Below are 21,046 nucleotides of genomic sequence, written 5' to 3'. Positions count from 1 at the left end.
AGAAAAGGCGTCTAGTGGAAAATCGAAGGATGCGACAGCTTACGTCAGTGAAACCCTATGCAGCGCAAATCTCGACACATTTTTTTCTGAAACGGTGCCTGTGGGGAACATTTCAGCAGTAGATCAGGACGGAGACGGGGCTTAGCAAGCGAGTGCGAACTGTGATCGGCGTGTGTACGGGTGTTTGTTTTGCAGTATTCTCCCGGACGGGCAAGAAGGGGAGCTGGAGGGATAGGGGGAGGGATGGGGAGGAGAAGGAGGAGGAGGAGGCAGACAGACGGACGCGGGAAGCGGGGGCAGGGGGAGCGGGCAGCTCCAGCAGTTTGAGGGCGGTGGACGGTGGGCTGCGCGCGGGAAATGTGAGCGAAGAAAAAGCGCGAGGCCCCCAGAACAACCGGCACCTAAGGGAAAAATGATGAACAAGATTTTTTGTGGTGGGTTATCGGGGGACCCAGACATCTTTACCCATTCGGGAAATATGATTGAAGGTGATTTAGTCGTGGGCGGCTAAATGAATGTGTGTCAGGGAAATACCCCCACAAACACAAGACATCGTTAAGTAGGGCTTTGGAAGGGTTAGAGGGATATATAAGGAGGGAATATTAGAACAGGCAAGCAAAGTTAGATTGAACCACTTTTTTTCATGGTTTGAGAGTGCAGACAGGTGGCAACTAGCGATTAGAGCAGGCAGCAAGTAACAGCAAGCAAACGGCAAGTGAGAGAACAATAGATTCATGAAGTACTACTCGAAGAAAGGTCATCGGGTACAGGCTGAGACCATGGGCGTCCCGCCAGATGTCAATAATCCGCCATTTTACATTCCTTTGAAGCCGGTAGAGGGAAGGTACAAGTTGATCCAGGAGTTGGGGAACGGGTCTTTTGGGTCTGTAACGTTGGCGAAAGCGCAGTTTGAGATTTCGCAGATCAACGGTAAGGAGGGGACATTGATGGACCAGTCAATTATTCCCACGATACGGGAGGAGAACTGGAACAACAAGAACAAGGGTCTTGTGGCCATTAAGACCATGATGACACGGTTGCCCACGTTGAATGACTACACGCGGGTGCGAGAGATCAAGTTCATTCTTCAAATTCCGGCACATGCGCATTTGGTCCAGATCTACGAATTGTTTATCGACGACTCGTTATACCAGTTGCATATCGTGATGGAGTGTATGGAACAGAATATCTACCAGCTCATGAAGTGTCGGAAGCGGCGTGTTTTCTCGCTCCCTACTCTCCGGTCCATCTTGTCGCAAATTCTCTCGGGGATTCGGCACATACACGCACACAACTTTTATCACCGTGATATCAAGCCGGAGAACATCTTGATCTCACCTGCAAATCGGTATTACAGCAAGGAATGGATTAGTGCTGGGCACTATGCTGATAACTATGTCGTAAAGATTGCGGACTACGGGTTGGCCCGTCATGTGACCAACAAATCCCCATACACAGCCTACGTTTCTACGCGTTGGTACCGGTCGCCAGAAATACTACTTCGCCAGGGGTCGTATTCGCGGCCATTGGATATATGGGCTTTTGGCTGTGTTGCCGTAGAAGTGGCGACGTTCAAGCCGTTGTTCCCCGGTGCTGACGAAATGGATCAGATCTGGAAGATTCTTGAGTTGTTGGGAACCCCTCATCCTTGTCATGAGTCCAAAATTTCTGGATATGTGCCCCACGGTGGCGCCTGGCTCCAAGCTGAGCATTTGGCGTCGAGGCTAAACTTAAAATTCCCATATGTAGAAGGTAAGGATATTTCGTGGGTTATGTGTAATCCACAGTTGGAGTCCCTATGCGATGTTGTGAGGGCATGCTTAGTGTGGAATCCGGATGATAGAGCCACGGTGGAGGATTTATGTCAGATGCCTTACTTTTCTGGAACGATTGTACAAGAGACAAAGCAAACGTCTCTGGCTACAGCTCACTCGGCACTGATGTTTGCAGGAATACTGTCTACTTCTGGGTTACAACACCGCCGTCTGATTTTTAACGATATTAATACTACTACTACTGATAATAATAATACCACTAATAATAATAATAATCACAACACTACGACTAGTAATAGTAATAGCATTCAAGCTAACGGCAATCTCAAAAACAACGGCAATATTAATAACGGTATTAACCTCCGGACCTCGACGACGACAACGACGAAAACGATAACAGCAACGATAACACCAGGTACAATGACCACCGGCAATACGAATACGAATGCAAATTCCACAAATAACAGTTCTACCACTACTACCACCACTACCCCTAAAGCTAATACAACGATCAGTAATAATAGGAAGCGGGAAACCAACGACGAAAATGATATAGAGTCATTGGCCCATCCAATTCCGATCAAACGTACATTAGCCAACTTGTTAAGTTTTAACAAAGAGGAACCTCAGCTAAGCTTCCAAGAGTTTTTAAAAGAGACGTCAGCTGATAAGATAAGGGCAAATAACAAGCATAATAACGGAAGCATCAACCTACATCTAAACAGCAACGGAAACAATAGGGGGAACAACAACAACAATAATAGCAATGGGAACAATCTCAGCAACAGTAATATCAACATTATTCACACTTCTGCGGCTAACAAGATTAAGGCCACGACTGCTACCACAGTTAAAGCTACTACCATTGGCACCATCAACCACAACAGCAGTAGTGACAGCAACAGCGACAGCAGTCGTAACACCAACAATAAACTCAAAGACAACAACAGCATCTGTAGTCGCTGCAGCTGCAGCAACAAAAACAACCACCACCCCAAAAACTCCAACAGGAAATATGTTGGAGATGTTCGTGCAGCATCGGATTCTACAGTCTCTGGTCCTGAAGAAATTACTAAGGAACTATCGACAAACATCGAATTATATCAAGAACCACCTCCGCTGGCAGAGGAACAGCCGTTGTATGATGACATATTCGGCACCGCTGAAAATATAGAACTGGACGAAGACCGAGATGATGATGATGATGACGATGATGACGATGAAGAAGAAGACGATGATGACGATGAAGACGATGAAGACCCTGAAGGTGAAGATGAAAGTTTTATTCTGATGTACAAAAATGTGATGAATCAAGGCACCACTGGCGGTGTTAACAAAAGGGGCAACGTCGAGCCATTGGCTCGGAACTATATTCATGATTCTACACGTCAAAATTGTCATGCGATCGATGAAATGTCTATCGATGATGCTTCTACTGATTCTCACAACCAAATACCTCGTGACTTCATGATGGAGCCAACCACTATTCCTCAACATGACATATTGCCACCAGCACAAGTTCGCCATGAACCCACGCCAAACCATAGTTTTGAAGATGGGTTAAGTTTCTGATTCCAGAAGCTACTACCGCGCAATCGCTACCACCACCACCACCATCACCACCATTACCCCTCCGCTCTCATCCCCGCTTGCTCCAAACCGAATTCCTTCGTTGTTACCACCCATCCATCGTTTATTATTATTATCCTTCTATATTATTATCATTATTATTTTTTTGATTTTTGATTTTTTTGATTTTTGACCCTTGATCTTGAAACTTACTTCTGCCCTTGATTTTCAAATCTTAATACCAGTAGCGCAATGACCATCTGTAACCAGATAGTAGTATCGTTCTTTCATCACCCATTTTTTCGCTTTACCCATCGTTACTTGCTGCTCCTCTGCATGCCGCTCTCCGTGCGTCGATGTGAACAAGGCATGTGTGGTTCCGCTGCTAGCTTCAATGTGCTTTCCAACCAGCATGTCGTCCGAAAACCGCACAACTCGTATACGACACCCCTCCGCTAGCCCCAGCTATCCCACTCATATATGATAAACTTGCTTTAAAGGTACTTGGATATTACCGTTCTGATACATTGATTTTTCCAAAATGCGATTTTCTGCCTTGCGAAATACGAGCCAGTATTTTGGACCAGCGCGTCGTTCCAGACACACGCTGAGAATGGCTAGAGCGAAATGATCGACACTTTATATCACACGCAACCAGAGGGCCCCTCCAACAAAATACATAGGGCTTCTGCTCACCACCCACAACCCCTATTCCCCGCTACTCACATTACGCATTAAATTCGTAAAAACCTATATCTCACTACTAAAGGCGGCTAATCAAAAGCCCATCATCTGAACGAGAACCCGAGCTTTATTTAGAAAACTGATCCAGACACTCCGAACCAGTAAAGAATGTCAGGTACTCGCAATACATAAAACTTTCTGATTGATAAATTCGCGCTGGAACACAAATCATATATATACAGAGAACAAGCTAGTAGACGTCCTCAAGCCAACCAATCCCCGAAGCCTTCCAGGCAGCAAGGATATCTTTTCAATATTTTATATTTTTCAAAAGAAATTTTTTTTTCAATTTTTCAACCGAAAACGATTATGCAAGGAAACGTCAGTCAACAACATTCCACTCATATCAACTTAAACGAGCAAACTGCAACTTACGGACAGTTGAGCCGTTTATGGACATCGGAAAAGTTTACAAAGTAGCATCAACATGTCTCACTATGGTGGGGCAAAATACCGTTTCGACGCCCATTCACCACTAGGAATGGCCTTATACATCTTACAATATATCTGTGCTGGTTGCGTGACCACGCCTACGTCTCGTTCCCCGGTCGAACTACTACCCTATTCATGCGTAACAAAGCCGCTTTCGTTTTAGTATCTCTATTATATAGTATCGTGCTAACATTAGTAACAGCAGGGGTGTGGTAGTGTTGTTGGCATTAGGCATGCGCCGGCAGAACAAGAGAGCCTGTATCCCATTACTAAGCACACGTTGGCTTTCATAGCACAAGGCGTACAATCATTTGCATATCGTTCTATATATGTCTTGTCGTATGTCTCGACATACACAATAAGCCGTATCAGGAGAAAACTGCCTCCTTGGGATCTTCTCCCATGGATCGATGCGCTCCAACAGGCCCACTCGTCATCAAATACTGTCCTCTCCCTCCTCCATGCAGCAACAGCCACCTCGTCCCTATGGACCTCCGACGAAACGTAATATCAATATATATATACAAGCCATTGTTTCCATTAATGGAAGTCGATTATCCTATTTCTCACACTAAATAGCGACAGCCACAGCTACTGAGACAAGTTACTGCCGCTGTCGATGCAATTATCAACAGTACGACTCCTGTTCACGCTGCCATCGAGCCACAAACAAACCCCACTGCTAACTCATCAAGAATGTGTGCTCATTTATCTACCCTGTGAAACCCCATCTTTCGGGTAACTCTAAAATATATAACCCATCCCTCAACACTACACCAACCTCAGATTTCTGGGCCTTGTTTCACAACTGGAAACTGCTAGCTATACTACACTACAGAATATCTACATCCAACGGATACAAACGGCCCAACCTTTCCCACACTCCCCCTTAGTTGTAGACACATAGTTAACTACTCTCATTTTCCACTAATCGCGGGCAAAAATCCAAAAAAATTCTAAGGAACGAGAGAAAGCAACTCTGTAATAAGTAATTTCTAAAAACATATATTCGGAAACGAGACATAGACTACTATTTAAAGGTGAGAGAAAGTTTCTGCTGTCCAAGTCTCTCGGGCACCGTTACTGGAAATTTGTCAAGTCGTTCTGGCGAGGTTTTATTTTAGTCTGACCTGCTGACGTGTGCACTGTACGTATTGTTACGACGATTCATATACTCAGCATATTCTGGTTGAGCAAACAGGACCATTTTAAAGAATTTAAAGGCCTTCCCCTAGGGTACGGTACTTCATTTTTAGGAGACTGGGGTTTTAGACAGACGAGAAGCAGATTTGGATCAGGGTTAGGGTTTTGTTTTTTACTTGTGGATTCTTATTATTATCCTCATAGAAACTGGTGATATATTGTTCGTTTTTTATTGGAAACCAGGCTTCCATTCTATTTGGATAGTTTTTTATTTTTATTTGTGAACACTGCCTTTTAAGATATATGCTGCCTACCAATAATTCAGCATCTCTAGATTATCATCCTGAGGAGCAATCTCTGTTGGAGGATGCTTCTACTCTTCTGATGTTTTCTAAAGGTAATAATAACAGGTCCCAGGCGCAGCAGCAGCCGCAAGAGCAAGAGCGGCAACGGGAGCTTCCCAAGCGGCGATCAGCATCTACTACACCTCCTTCGGTAGATGAGGGGTCATCTTTAAGCATTCCAAAGACTGGGCATTTCGGGTCTGTGGTTCTGTCGCGCACGGTTTCCATCAATCCATTAGCGTCTCCCGGCCCTGCAGCAGCGACGTTGCTCGATGATCCACCGTTGCTGCACGGTAGAGAGCTGGGCAAGGGCCGCCATTCTAGAACTAACAGTAGTTCGTCTAATGCATCCAGTAAAGGTATGGTTGCAGCAGCTGCATTGGCAGCAGCTGCAGAGGTACCGTTACCTCTTAAGAGAGCGTCTGAGAGCAAGGAAACACTTGCAGTGAAGCCAGAAGAGCGCACACATCGGCGTTCTAGTGTAGCCAAGGGGGAGAGCAAGTTGCGGGAAGGTGATGATAACAGCTGGCCAGTTTCTGATTCGTATATCGTGGATCCGGATGATGGCATCATCACTTGTGTGTGCAATTATGACGATGATGATGGATTTACGATCCAATGTGACCACTGTTATAGATGGCAGCATGCCACCTGCTATGGTATTCAAGATGAGAGTGCCGCTCCGGACGATTTTCTTTGCAAAGTTTGTCACCCAAGGGATATAGATGTAAAGACTGCAAAAAGAAAGCAGCACGAAAGAATCAAGGGCAACAAAAGGAGGAAACGTGGTGGTACCCATGTTGAGGAGCGATTATCATCTTCCAAGGAACAACCAAGCACGAGGGGATCTGGGCCCATAAATGGAGAAGAAGCTTCCACCAATGCTCTGAATTCTATTATGGAAGCAGCTGCTACCACAGAATATCCCGCTAGACAAACTTTCATGAATGCCAAAGAAGCTTACCCTGCCGTTTATTTACCTTTAACGACTTACGATATCAAGGATAAATATGTGGGGCTGTTTATTGAAAAGCATAGTGACGCTGATTGGATAATACCATACGCTAATAAGGTTTTCAAGCCACTGCCGCTTGAAATAAAGGCATATTCTGAATCATCACACTCACGAGCGTTTTCGGGGTTCCCCAAACTTGGGGTTCATTTACAGCAGCAATGTTATAGTGGGACATTGATTGAAGAATTTCTTGGTGAGGTTGATTTTCAAAAAAAGTACCTTGAGGACCCTAGGAATAACTACAGATTATTAGGTTCTCCAACACAGAAGGTTTTATTTCATTCTCATTGGCCTTTATACATCGATGCGAGATTATGTGGGAATTTAACGCGATATATACGCAGATCATGTGATCCTAATGTGGAACTCGCAACGATCAGAGTGAAATGTGTGAATCCTACCAACGTTAAAACGTCCAATGGTACACAGCAACAGCAGCATAGTAATAACAATGTAAAATTCGTTCTACGGGCAATTAGGGATATAGAAAAGGGTGAAGAATTGCACATTAACTGGGATTGGGATTTACGTCATCCAATTTGTAAGGTTATTGATGGAACACCTGTTGACTCTATACCTGAACCAGATAAGTTTTTGCTTATACATTCTGTGGACACAGTATTAAGTATGGGGGATTGTGCATGTGGTGCGAACAACAAGGATTGCCATTTGTTCAAAGTTAAGAAGTATTCTCAAACACTATACAAATCTGTGAAATCAAAAATGAACAATAGGTATAAATTAAATGAAATTCTGCAGAAAGGTAAAGTTCAGAATAGGCGTCAAACCCCAATTTTATCATCTTTAGCACACGAAGCTATTACCAATGCAGCCAGAGCCCACGAAGTTTTAGTAAAATTTAATAGGTCCAAACTAAAATATTTGGAGGATCAACATCGCGCTGGTTGCAAGAAACTCAAAACAGGCGCTACCGTACCCAACTCTAAAGGAACCCTCACAAACTCGAGTCCTCTGCGTTCGACTGAACAACAAACTGGGACTATGTCCGATGAATTCAAACCTTATAAGTTTCGATTATTGGATAGGTACATAGAGTCAAAGGAATCTGCCAAACATTCAGATCCAAGTACAACTATAATCACTAATCCATTTGAATACAATGAATCCAACATCAGAGACATGAAGGTATTAGCGATACCGGTAGAAGCGCAAATACCGGTACCCCAGTCGACACCTCAGGTTGTGGATTACTCTCACTCACCAAAGGAACACATCGTCGTATCTTCCTCAGGCTCAATTCCGGAGGACAGTACTGATTCCTCCTTAACCAGAAGTAAAATCATGAAATCACCAACAACATCTACTGCTGCCGCCGCTGCCCTAACTTCAGCTGCCGCTGTAACATCTATAGAAGGCGCAGTCAGTAAAAAGGTACCCCCTGGCAATACCTCTGGAAACCTACCTAGCGCTTCGAACACCAAGAAAAAGCTCAGCTTTGCTGATTACAAAAAAAAAGTAAAGCCTTCTTAATGGTCCGCTTGTTCTGACATAATATTAGAACCACGCGGTCACCACCAAAGCTGAGGTGCTTTCTACTTAGGTACCAATTTGATACGCAAAAATACCTATATATATAAATATATATAACTATTTACAACCATTAGATATATATATATATATATATATATATACTATCCTTAATGACTAATCTCGAGTTTCCCGTCAATCAATGGATACTTCAATGCGATGATTACGATTCGGGAACTGTATCATCTTCATTCTCATCTCATAGTGACCTTCGTTAAAAATGACTCAATGATTTTTTTGATTTCTGAAGAGTTTTCAGTTAATATTAACTATCACTGCGCAAATAATTGAACCGGATGGTTTTACAAAGAGCTTTAGATCTTAGCATTCAGGTAATAAACCACTTCATCTCAACATGGCTCACAGAATTTTGGTTCAGGTTATATTTACAGGTGCCCGTGTTTTTGGAAGGGCTTTCACGGAGGCCTACAAGCAGGCAGCTACACAAATGGCGAAGCAAGGTGCAAGTACAACAGCAAGATCACAAACAGGCACTTCCAATATTGAATATGGTGGAATCACCCTGGATGAGAGTTGTAAGATTTTAAACATTGAAAATGAGGAAAAAAGTATGAGTTTAGAAAAGATAGAACAAAGATTCAAGTACCTTTTTGATGTCAATGACCAAGACAAAGGCGGGTCCTTCTACCTACAAAGCAAAATTTACAGAGCTGCCGAACGTTTAAAGTGGGAATTAGCGGAACAAGATAAAGCCCATGGAAAGCAGGAGGCTGGGCCGCAGTAATTATGCCCATTCACATCCCAGCAGCAGCCCATGTATAAGGTAAGCAAAGCCTATGCATCGCTGTTGTTCCAAAGGCGACATCTCATGTAAATACGTAAATAAGACAATTCATAAACGCTTCTGAGTTTTTAACTACTAGACTTGTTGACTAGCTAAATATCACACCATATCAAGGATATGGAAATGAGATGTCCTGACATGAGAGGGGGCACAACGGATACCCAACATAAGCGACAGTTAAGTAGCACAATGGATAACATGCGTCTTCTGAACCGTTTAGGTTTTAACAACCGACTGACTTCCAGACCCTCTCATAACAGATAATAATCTAAGAAACCGGAAACGAAACGGAAATTGTAGCTAGCTTGTTTGGGGCCAGTCAAAATCCGTTCAGCTATGGGTTAAAAAACTGTAACCATTACTCAAATCCCAGTATTAACCAAGCCCTGAACGGAACAACACTCCAGGATAGAATCTTGAACCAGAGGACCATGAGGACTGAGATAATGGAAACTTAGGTTTCTAGAAATTGTAATTAATATTATCTTTAGATAGTATTAACCACTACTGATGATTGGTTTTCTAAGAACAAATTCTAGGATAAAAGCACTGCGAGGATGGAATAAAAATTTTCAAAGCCTCGAGAATTTATAGTTCTTCAAATTCTGGTGTTACCCGGATTTGGCGATAATGCTTTTAATGCATTAGGGTTCGAGGTTTTATACTACTCTATAGAAGGATAGATAGATGACTATAGTTAAACTGAATACTGTTTGTGGGTTCATTACAAGGCATAGGATTCTACTCTTAATATTGAAGATATATGACAAAAAACCAAGCTATTGACTTTGGACTAAAATCAATCCCGAGGATTCTGCCGTTGGATGCTGAATCAATCAAAGAACTATGTATTAGCATTATAAGCCAGTCCAATGGTGATTCAGACAGAATCGCAGAGGATTTTTTAAACATTATGGGCCATAAGGACTCATCTTTTGAGTTCGTATTACAATTTATTGAAAAATTATCTTTGACAGCAGATAGCTCATCTAGGAACGATACGGGTAAAGGTATGATAAGTACAGAACAACAACAAGCCAAAAGGGCATACCACAAATCGCCACCAAACCCTCCATCTGAAAACAACGCTATTGTTACTGGGGTAGGATCTACTTCAGCCTCTTCATCAACAGATAGGACGAACAAGGTAGCAAATAAGCCAAAGAAACTGACTTCCAAACTCCAAAGTCTGCAAGAAATAGAGGATGCATTACACACATTAGAGCTTCAGGCTTCAGATGGTGGTTCTTTGGATTCATATAGTTGTAATTGTCAAGCAAGATTACATCCACTTTTCAAAATAGCTCCTAATTGTTTAAATTGCGGGAAAATCATATGTTGTAAAGAAGGAATACACCTGAACAATTGTACATTCTGTGGAGAGGATCTAATTCCCATGAATGAGCGTCTGAAGATTATAGAATTATTAGAGGGTGAAAGGGAGGAATTAAATTCAAAGAAGTCAACTTCTAAGATACCAAAAAAGAAGGAGAAAGTATTCAAACTGAATAATGAAAAGGGTAGGAATTTATTCCGTGAACAAGAGAAACTGTTTGATCATCTGGAAAGGGAAAAGGAGCGTGAACGCAAGCGCATACAAGTACTAGGCAATGATTCCAATGGTAACATAGCTCAGGATAAAACAGCTGTAGCACAAAGTGAAGTTGATGAGGAGTTATTCGCTGCACAACAAAGATTGGAAAAACTTCTCCATTTTCAAGACACTGGTGCTGAAAGAATGACAATTATAGATAATGCAAGTGATTTCAGCATGAGCAATGATGCTGGAATTTGGGGATCAGTCCATGAGAAAGCTATGATTTTGAAAAAACAACAGCGCAATTTAAAAAGATGGGAAGAACTTGAAAAGGCGCGTACTGGAAGAGGTAAAGTAGTTCTAGACTTGACAGTTGGTAATGATGGGAAAGCATATTTAAAAGAGGTTGCCAAAGAATCTAAGGTTGTGAATCTATCCTCTGATGACGAACTTGAATGGATTTCTGATGAGGAAGATTTGAAAGAGATGAAAGAGATGAAAGAGCTAAAGAAGAAGATTAACGAAGAGAAAGCAACGCATACTAGTAAACTGATGACGGAAGTTTGGAATTATGAGAGGCATCAAAGTCAATTCAAAAAGCCAATATACATAGGGAAATCTCCCACCGCTACAATAAACGAAACACAGGAGGAACCTGCAAACCTCCTCTCAAAGAATGTACCAAACCGTGTACAGATTGGCGATACTCAAGACACTTCATTGGAGGAGGCTATTTTAGCTGTTTTATGAAACGCGTATAAATTAATAACGTCTTACAACAACATTCAAGATAACTGAAAAAAAAAGAGTTCATGTCACTTAAAATAAATTAACTGCAAATGTTCTTTTATAGCTCTGAGAAAGGTTCAATTTTGATCTGCATCAAATATCGGTAGGAACTGACCCATTATTAACATTGGTATATTAAAACTATCTCGTTTAACTGTCCAAATACAGGCACATTTTAAAAAGTTGTCATTTGCTAAGAGCAGGTTACATTCACTAAATACCGCCTGGCCGTCAGATGTCCCTGAAAATCCCTCCTTCGACGCAAATGCCAAATACTCGTTAAAAAGTAGAAAATACTCCACAATACTACAATTGTCAAAGAATTCTAGGATGAATCTTCTCTTTAAAAGCATCTCTTGCCGGGAAAACCCAGTGAGAGACAGAAATTCATTACTGACATACGAAATCTCACCTGAACGTCTCCATATACACATAGGAATACAGTTGACCATCTTGGACATATTCTCATATTCCAGTAGTGTACGCTGTAAAATAAACTCTTGAATTTTCAAATCGCTTTCGATTAAGTTAGATGTCAACGTAACAAATATTGGCGCATAATAAAGCTTGATCGACTGCGCGATTGCATGCAATTGTTTAGGTCCCTCGACCTTAGTTAACTCGTCCTCGGATTCTAAAAATCGCTGACGAAGTATTATCAGCAGCTCCCGGTAGGCCTGACGGTAATTATGAGGCATTATTTTGTCGCGGTATTGGTAAAGATCTTCTGGAGTCTTTACTAACTGCCGAAATTTATATGGAGTAAAATATTCAGAATCATTAACACTCAAAGGTATTTCGTCTGATGGTAAATTGGTTTCTACACTGGGAGGAAGGGCTGAACAGCTATCATTCTGGTATGAAGGTGCTAATGCTGCAATATCTAATGAGATATGAGGTCTAGAAATAGTTCTGAATAAAGGTGTCTGATCAGCCATCAATTCGTTTGGGTTTACTTGCTTAGAGGGATCTAGGCTGTTAATAAAAGAATCATCAACCTTGGACATCACATCTCTTTCTGTCTCAACTATTGAGGAGAGATTTGTCCTAGAATCATATCGGGACATGTAAGGGGTGCTTAGCATCTCATTTAGCATCATATATTCATTAGAAGCCCATATACTGTCAAAACTGACATCGTCTGTTTCATGTCCATCTGAAGTTTGAGATGCTATAGCTTCGTCGACTTGTGCGCCCAGGCTTGTGGCACTAGTAGGATACGTATTTGCTGTTAACAAAGCTTCATTAATAATCGTATCAACGTTAGGGTTGAAAAATGAGTCAAGGCTACGAACATTGAGCAAGGCATCCGGTGAGGTTTTAACCTGATTTTTCGATTTGGAAACCCCGTTGGGCTTCTGCATCACGCTGCTGCCCTTTGGACTCGCCCCAACAATCTCCGACTCCAACTGATTTGCAGTCCCCTCATTATCAGGTATCAAAGATATTGCACCACCACCAACATATCTTCTCCCAATGACATGCTCGTGGTTATTGTTCACATTACCACCAACCATATGCCCATCACCCCTCCTCCGTCCTGCCGTTATCCTACCCCCCTCTAACTTCTTCCCCATCACTCGCACGCGACCCCCACCACCAACCCCACCGCCGTCCTCACCCTTCATCACATCCACCACCCCGGGAACACCTCCGCTGTAACACCTAGCACGTCCTTTCCTTGGCTTCCTAACATTGTCCCTGCATGATTCACTGATATTCCTTTTCAAACAGTTTTGACAGGGTCTTCCCACATCACACTGCAAATGCTTCTCGTGACAGAACACACAAGCCCGTGCAATAGGCTTCCTATTTAGTTTTTCTTCCGCTGGAATCTTCTTTGTCATCTTCTTGCGAGTTGCACCACTATTGTCTTAGGAATCCATTTTCTTCGCTCCAGATTATTCGTATCTCTTATACTACAAATCCTCATTTACTGGAGTGCCTCAGCGGGGAACTACTTGATGATTCGTTACCCAACGAAAAGAAATCGCAAATATGTACAATTCGGTTACTTGATAAATCAAATCAAAACAATTCCGACTTCAGCTCTCTATCTTTGCAGCTGACAAAAGAATGGAGTGTTCTTAACTAGCCATTTGATGTTCCCCTTCTGGAGTAGTCAACTAGGAATCATTTTGTGCAACGGTTTCCGAGGTCGGACTAAAAAGCACAAGCAGCTTAAAACAAGTTGAAGAGATAAAGCAACTGCACTGTGTAGGAAAGGTCCGCTATCTAGTTACAAATATGTAGTGAAAATCGGTGGAATATTGGTCACTTAGATTATTAAGAAAAAGCAAGATACAAGGTTTTATAATAATAGTAGTCGGTATATAGGAATTTAATGTGGAAAGTTTTAGTATTATTCTCTTTTTGGTTTTCTGGGGGATTTAGTAGTTGAACTCATTGTTATTTTGTTTTACTACCATTCTTGCCATGCGTAGCATTTTTGTCTTGGAATCAGCATCATTCGATGATGCATTATTATTATTATTATTTTTATTATTATTTCGAGAGTTACTGGCGCGAGCAGATGAGATCGCTTTTGGTCTCTCTCTGAGGGCAAATGCTTTTGCTAAATGTCCGAGATGAAGACATTTGATGTTAAAAACCAGCTTTTCTTTCGATAGATGGGTAGCGTATGCTCTTATATGACTTGTGTAGCCGTTGTGTGCTAGCTGCTTGGCGTCGGGGTTCTCGAGGATGCGACGCTCGACGTTTAAGTGCCAAGTGGTGGCATTGTTGTCCCAGCTGGCATGGACATCTGATAGGACAGTGTTGTCGGACTTCTGTATGTTTGAGTCTTGGAAGGCGGGTTTCAAGATGTCCTTATCGAATTTTAAGAACTGATAGCCCTGTGGATGGTATGGTTTTATATATTCGACGTAACCTTCTTCTTCTCCAGGTAGTAAGAAGAGCAGGGACTCACCATTGACACCAGCACGGGCAGTACGGCCTACCCTGTGTAAGTGGTCTTCTACGGAGAACGGAGGATCCATCTCGACCACGGTGCTAACATGAGGTAGATCGAGCCCCCTTGAGGCGACGTCAGTGCAGAACATTATGAGATGTTTGCCAGATGTAGCGTCTGTCTCTGATGAGAAGTGTTTGAGTGTGGCGGTGCGGACTTTCTGGGAGAGAGAGCCGTGGAGTTTGTAAAATATGACGTTTGGGTCATGGTCAGCGGACAAGCAAGGTAGCGCGGTGTTTCTTTTAGCCAGTAATCTTACTGTTTCGTCCAACAGGTTCCTATAGTAGTCATTGTATGCTGAAAATACATCAAAATGGAAATCTACGCTATCTGAGCACGATAAAAAGACGATAGTACGCATAGTAGTAGTACTAGAGGATTGTTTTTTTGTCAAATTTGATAAGGCTCCACATAGAGTTACAAGTCTCAGTTTTGGTGGCACAATTGTAATCCTTTGAAGCAATTGGTCTGGTACTGTATTCATATCGGCAGAATTACTGCCACTGCTGATAAGTTTGTAGTCTTTGAGCGCAATGTTTCCTAACTTAGCAACTGTGCCCTTCTTTGTCGCACTACATAGTACATGCATAATTCTTGTTGGCAGCACAGGAAATTTCGAAGATTCGCATGGTATGTTGTGGATGATGTCCAAAATAGAGGTTAGCGTTTCTTCAAAACCCAATTCCATTAACTTGTCACCTTCATCCAAGATGACATATCTGAGGGAGTATGATAATTGTTCCTTGATAACCTTAGTGTTTTGTAAATGATCTAGGATACGGCCCGGTGTACCAATAATAAAATTTGCACCTTTCCTCAACCTAGCCTTTTCTGATTTCTTTCTTTCACCACCAACTAATAGGCACGGAACCAAATAATGACAGCAACCTGCCAATGTGCTAGCCACATTGTAGATCTGTGATGCAAGCTCTCTGGTAGGTGCAATAATCATTGCAAAGCAGCCACTGTGTCGGTCGATCTGCTCTTCCATGGATAGTATCTTTTGGAAGATTGGCAACAAAAATGCTAGCGTCTTACCTGATCCAGTTTGAGCGTGAATGAACAAGTCATTGCGGCAGACGAGAAAGTTTGGAATGGCAAGCTTTTGGATTCTTGTAGGTTTGCTGACGTGCATTTTTTCAGAAAGATGGGACACCAGAGGACTAGTAATGCCCAATGACTCAAAAGAATCCAGTAACAGGGGAGCATTCGAAGGAGTAACTTCCGATTCCGCGACCTGCTCGCTTGTGTCAAATGAAGTAGTAATCTCTCTGTTAGAAGTGAACAAAGAGGAAACCCTCTGCGAATTTATCTGAATGGGTCCTGATCGAGTTGAATTGTTATGTGCAGGAACAGGCGCAGAATCTACAGCATTAATTGTATGTTCGCGTCGCGTCGGTCTCTTGGCCTGATGCTCTTTATCAGCCGAGCCACCACCATCAACAGAACTGGAGGTCTCCTGATCATCATGTAATGACCTCTTCACAACATGAGACTTACCTTCAAGCCTCATCTTCAGCTTTCTGCGGTCCTTCCACTTACCACCAATTACCTTTACTTGCCGTGCAGGCTTTGAATAACCACCATTATCACCAGTGGTGAAATTCACTAACATCATTCCATCATCGTCACTCATAACTATATTATACGTTGTTTTATAGTGATTGATACTTGAATTTTGGCTCTATCTAATGTACATTTAACTAGGTCATCTCATCTCCAAATGCTTTTAAAACCTCTTCGAAATTTTTTTTCATCGAAAAAAGCAATACCTTAAATACCTCTCTTTAAATTGAATGGAAGCCATAGAAATATAGTACCTTTGCTAGTGACATAACCATCTTGGGGTTTCTGACGAGCTATTATTAGTGGGTATTTGGTAGTTATGGAGAAGAATTTATTCGTCCTCGAAGAAGACGGTGATGCTGTTTTACAGGATGTTATGGCTCCTTCTATAAAAGAAGAGGGCCCGGACTACGGTCTTGATGAGGAAGATTTCAATGATCCAGTTGTTCGAGAAATACCGTTAAATATAACACACGGTCCGTGCCCAATACATGTTCTGCAGTATGCAAATAAGTCCAAGAAATTGGGCAAAAGGTTTGTGAACCATCTACCGGTGTCACAAGTTCGGTATAAGGAACATAGTAGTTTATTGGAGCTGGATATTCCACTTAACACTGATGTATTTTACAATCAGGATCGTGCTAAGGAGGACTGGGATGACGTTAAAGTTCAGACACTCAAGGGTGTTGGTGTCTCTAATGAGGGTCAGTACGTGGGGTTGATGCATGATGGCCAGCTGTATTTAATGCCTGTTGAAAAGGTAGCACAGATAAGACCATACTTTAAATATATTGACCAAAAACAACAGCAAAGAAAGCATGAGGACGCAAATATACAAAATGTTATGAACGGTGCTAGTGGGACCAAACAAAGGGCTCAAGTGGTGACCATGTCTGTGAAAAGTTCTAATGAAGCAAATCAAGGAAGATTAGGAGGGTCTTTGCTAGCTCATAGAATTGCTGAGGATGAAGTTAGTAAGGAATTGGTTTGGAAGGAAGATACTTTTGAGAGCTTTTTAGCTGAGGTCACCACTGAAGAATCACGCGAAGCTCTAATTCCGAAACATGAAAGCCTGGCATATCTGGGAAAGCTATTATAGATCAGTTTGATTTTTCAGGGAGATATGCTTTGTGTTCATTTTTACGTTTTGTAAATATATAATCCTATAACCAGATTTCTAAACAAGGAAACCTTAGTCGTACCACATTTTAATCAATTCTTCTGAAACCGCGCTTGGAGTTAACACATCCAGGTCTGTGATTAGTGCAGTAATGTGTTCATGGGAAGTATAATCGATTAGTGGGCTACGTAACAATTCAGGTTCATCATTCCGAGTGAAGTCCAATGGATCTCTCTCTACTGGTAAGTCATCCGGAGATAGTGGGAACATACGAACGAACTTGTGGGACTCACTAACGACATAGAATGGTTTTCTCGCATTTTTTGCAAGTACGCCCACAGAATATGTACCAATGAGATTAATAATGCCACCAGATTCGGCTACACCTTCAGCCCCGACAAATACCTTATCGATCTTGTGAATAATAGAACCAACAGCACTATCTACTACCATGGTTACTGGTATACCTTTATTTTTAAGTAAGTTGTATAGCAGTGTGCCTTGTTGAGTAGGTCTAGCCTCCGTAACAACGCATCTAAACCTTATAAGCTTCTCTGCAGCGTAACTCAAAAGAGAAGAAACGGCTCTTGAAAACCCATGAACTAATATAATATCATCGTCTGTAATGAAATCAATACCGATTTTAGCAATCTTATCCCTGGACTTCTTAGCACGGGAAACAAATAACTGACCGTTTTCGATTAAATGTTGCTTACAGCTTTCCCAGTCACCATACAAATGGGTGTTCTTTAACACAAATCTCATAAAAATATCACAACCAGCTCTTAAGGATATCGAATTTGGGATGGAGGTTGTTAATTCTAAAGTAGATGATTTTACTGAGTTGATCATCTCCGCTGACGTACTTGGATTCTTAACTTTTAACATAGTAACCAATGCTTCAATGGCAGCAATCGGCATTGTCATTTCGTTATCATCTTCTAAAAACTTTAGATAAGTCTTTGTAATATTGAAATTAGTACTCATTATTGGAATATTTAGATGATTAGCAGCAAGACTTTCTATGTTTGGGCTTGATGATTCTGTCAATCGATGTCTTATCTATTGGAACTGTAACTGAATGCCGTCAAAAATTTTTCAATAACTTTATTAAGAAGGGTTCAATAATATGCTACCAACATGACTTTGAGGCACAACTAAGCCGTCATGCACTTCCGACTATTTCGCAGGTTGATATCCACTTCTGCAGATATCAGCAAGGTGAGGAATATTGGGATTATTGCCCATATCGATGCCGGTAAAACTACCACAACTGAAAGAATGTTATACTACAGTGGTAAGACCAACAGGATAGGTAATGTTGATCAAGGAGACACAATTACAGACTTTCTACCCCAAGAAAGAACTAGGGGTATTACTATTCAAAGTGCAGCTATCTCATTTAACTGGCAGAAATTGTATAACATTAATTTGATAGATACACCTGGACATGCAGATTTCACATTTGAGGTTATTAGATCCTTAAAGGTACTCGATGGTTGTGTAACTATTTTAGATGCTGTAGCAGGCGTGGAGGCTCAGACGGAGAAGGTTTGGAAGCAATCTAAGGGAGTCCCAAAGCTGTGCTTTATTAATAAGATGGATAGAGTTGGTGCTGGATACAGCAGAACTGTAAAGGAACTAATGATTAAAATGAAAACAAGACCGCTGCTGATAAATACTCCGATATTCAAAACTGACACTGATACCAAACAGCTGGTTTTTGCAGGTGTTTTGGATGTTGTAAATGCAAAACAATTAACCTGGGATCTAAACGATCCAGATAAAATCGAAGTGTCATCAATTACCGAAGACCATGACTGTTATGAAGAGCTAGTAAAATGTAGGGAATCTCTGGTTGAAACCTTAAGTGAGGTGGACGAAACTCTAGTGGAGTACTTTTTAGAAGCTGCGGATGGTGATTATCTGAAGGTTCCTCCTGATATATTAAATAAAGGTATCCGTGATGCAACGTTGGCACATTATGCAACTCCGATATTATGTGGGGCCTCTTTCAAGAATATAGGTGTTCAACCGCTGTTGGATGCAATTGTTAATTATTTGCCATCACCGCTGGAAGCCAAAGTTCCTGAATTTAACCGAAAAGATGTCCCAATACATAGTGATCCAAAGATGGGAATATTGATTAATAATAACAGCAATTTATGTATTGCTATGGCCTTCAAAGTAATTACAGATGCAATCAGGGGCACGATGATCTTTATTAGAGTTTATTCAGGAGTCCTGAATAGTGGATATACAGTTTATAATTCCACTACAAATGTTAAGTTTAAGTTAGGCAAACTGGTACGCATGCACGCCAACGTTCCTGAAGAAATCAAATCTTTATATCCAGGTGAACTGGGTGTTCTAGTAGGGAGTAATGTTTCTGAACATGTTAGAACTGGTGACACTATTCTTGCTCATACTACTAAAAAGGATGGCCTAAGATCTTTAAACAAGAACACAGAATTGACTTTACGTATTCATCCGATTGAAATTCCACCTCCTGTGTTTAGCGTGGCAATAGAGCCAAAAACCCTTGGGAATAAAGCAGCCATGGATGAATCCTTGTCCCAGATATGTAGGGAAGATCCCTCATTGGTTGTTACCAGAGATGAAGAGACGGGGCAGACACTGCTCAACGGTATGGGTGAATTGCATTTAGAAATAGCCACTGATAGATTGTTGAAAGAATTCAAAGCTGCAATTTCTGTGGGTAAAGTTGTAGTTTCATATAAGGAAACTATTAGTGCCAAATCAGAAGCAAAAACTGTTAGCACAGAAGATGGATATTCTTTGACAATTCAAGTTGAGCCGTTGGATCAAATATCCAAAGAGCGCCCACAAAAAGGTGAATCCTGGTATCCGCTTGGGGACAACAACTATCTGGTAATGGAAAAACATCACAAATATCATAAGAACAATTGGCCATTTCAAATACCTTATGAATCTATCATAAATGCATTGATTCCAAGTTGCATTGTAGGCCTTCAAAAAGGTGGTAAAATCTGCAACTTCCCACTTCATTCATGTGTTGTGCGCATAAGTGGTAATTGGGAAATACCCACGGATTCCACCTCAGTTTCACCAATCCTGCATTTATCTCGATCAATTATTGTTAGTTCGTTTAATAATTTTCCTGAGAACTGCTATTCTATTTTAGAACCAATAATGGATCTTGAAGTTATTACACAGCAGCAAGATCTTGGTAATGTTGTTCAAGACTTGTCTAGTGCACGGAACGCAAATATTCTTTCAATTGAAGACGAGCATGACTGGGGATCAAACTTAAATTTAGGTAACACCAGTAACAGTTTTAATGAGATAGCCAAAAGGCAGTACTTGCCCTCTGATCCTACATTGCTCCTAGCCAAAATCAATGAGGAAGCGCAAATTAATAAGGTTATTAGAGCACGAGCTCCACTTAGAGAGATGGTGTCATATATGAATAAGCTACGAATGTTGACCAAAGGAAGAGGAAGCATACATATGGATTATTGGGGTATGGAATTAGCAAGTCAGGATAGGATTAGAGATATATTAAGAGACCTGTGAATATATGCATATATAGTATTTTTAGTATCTGTTTGCCACAATTCCAATGTTGGACTAATGTGAAATTTTCAACGAAAGTATAGGTCTTGTGAAAATGTACAACAAAGAGTTACTAAATGTGGAAGTATAT

The 21,046-nt window shown here is 41.4% G+C and overlaps 9 protein-coding genes across 9 annotated transcripts; 6 read left to right on the top strand and 3 right to left on the bottom strand.

The window, feature by feature from the left end:
* Positions 1-734: 734 nt before the first annotated feature.
* Positions 735-3,347, top strand: IME2 (protein kinase IME2; the record flags this gene model as incomplete). The annotated part of the gene is made up of 1 exon (XM_003647504.1): positions 735-3,347. The coding sequence occupies one exon, from the start codon at positions 735-737 to the stop codon at positions 3,345-3,347; it is 2,613 nt and encodes an 870-aa protein (XP_003647552.1).
* Positions 3,348-5,966: 2,619 nt separating this feature from the next.
* Positions 5,967-8,513, top strand: Ecym_6358 (uncharacterized protein; the record flags this gene model as incomplete). Its single annotated transcript, XM_003647503.1, has 1 exon — positions 5,967-8,513. One exon carries the CDS (start codon positions 5,967-5,969, stop codon positions 8,511-8,513), a length of 2,547 nt encoding a protein of 848 aa, XP_003647551.1.
* A 412-nt stretch (positions 8,514-8,925) lies between these two features.
* Positions 8,926-9,315, top strand: PAM16 (import motor complex subunit PAM16; the record flags this gene model as incomplete). The annotated part of the gene is made up of 1 exon (XM_003647502.1): positions 8,926-9,315. The coding sequence occupies one exon, from the start codon at positions 8,926-8,928 to the stop codon at positions 9,313-9,315; it is 390 nt and encodes a 129-aa protein (XP_003647550.1).
* An 823-nt stretch (positions 9,316-10,138) lies between these two features.
* Positions 10,139-11,662, top strand: RQT4 (Rqt4p; the record flags this gene model as incomplete). The annotated part of the gene is made up of 1 exon (XM_003647501.1): positions 10,139-11,662. The coding sequence occupies one exon, from the start codon at positions 10,139-10,141 to the stop codon at positions 11,660-11,662; it is 1,524 nt and encodes a 507-aa protein (XP_003647549.1).
* A 116-nt stretch (positions 11,663-11,778) lies between these two features.
* GSM1 (Gsm1p) lies at positions 11,779-13,548 on the bottom strand (the record flags this gene model as incomplete). Its single annotated transcript, XM_003647500.1, has 1 exon — positions 11,779-13,548. The coding sequence occupies one exon, from the start codon at positions 13,546-13,548 to the stop codon at positions 11,779-11,781; it is 1,770 nt and encodes a 589-aa protein (XP_003647548.1).
* A 543-nt stretch (positions 13,549-14,091) lies between these two features.
* DBP7 (putative ATP-dependent RNA helicase) lies at positions 14,092-16,308 on the bottom strand (the record flags this gene model as incomplete). Its single annotated transcript, XM_003647499.1, has 1 exon — positions 14,092-16,308. The coding sequence occupies one exon, from the start codon at positions 16,306-16,308 to the stop codon at positions 14,092-14,094; it is 2,217 nt and encodes a 738-aa protein (XP_003647547.1).
* Positions 16,309-16,557: 249 nt separating this feature from the next.
* Positions 16,558-17,337, top strand: RPC37 (DNA-directed RNA polymerase III subunit C37; the record flags this gene model as incomplete). Its single annotated transcript, XM_003647498.1, has 1 exon — positions 16,558-17,337. One exon carries the CDS (start codon positions 16,558-16,560, stop codon positions 17,335-17,337), a length of 780 nt encoding a protein of 259 aa, XP_003647546.1.
* Positions 17,338-17,430: 93 nt separating this feature from the next.
* GCN3 (translation initiation factor eIF2B subunit alpha) lies at positions 17,431-18,345 on the bottom strand (the record flags this gene model as incomplete). Its single annotated transcript, XM_003647497.1, has 1 exon — positions 17,431-18,345. One exon carries the CDS (start codon positions 18,343-18,345, stop codon positions 17,431-17,433), a length of 915 nt encoding a protein of 304 aa, XP_003647545.1.
* Positions 18,346-18,525: 180 nt separating this feature from the next.
* Positions 18,526-20,916, top strand: MEF2 (mitochondrial elongation factor MEF2; the record flags this gene model as incomplete). Its single annotated transcript, XM_003647496.1, has 1 exon — positions 18,526-20,916. One exon carries the CDS (start codon positions 18,526-18,528, stop codon positions 20,914-20,916), a length of 2,391 nt encoding a protein of 796 aa, XP_003647544.1.
* Positions 20,917-21,046: the final 130 nt, after the last annotated feature.

Source organism: Eremothecium cymbalariae, chromosome 6 (assembly GCF_000235365.1).
Source record: "Eremothecium cymbalariae DBVPG#7215 chromosome 6, complete sequence".
NCBI classification, from domain to species: domain Eukaryota; kingdom Fungi; phylum Ascomycota; class Saccharomycetes; order Saccharomycetales; family Saccharomycetaceae; genus Eremothecium; species Eremothecium cymbalariae.
Note: the sequence above shows the minus strand (reverse complement) of the source record. Positions and strands in the feature narration are given on the sequence as shown.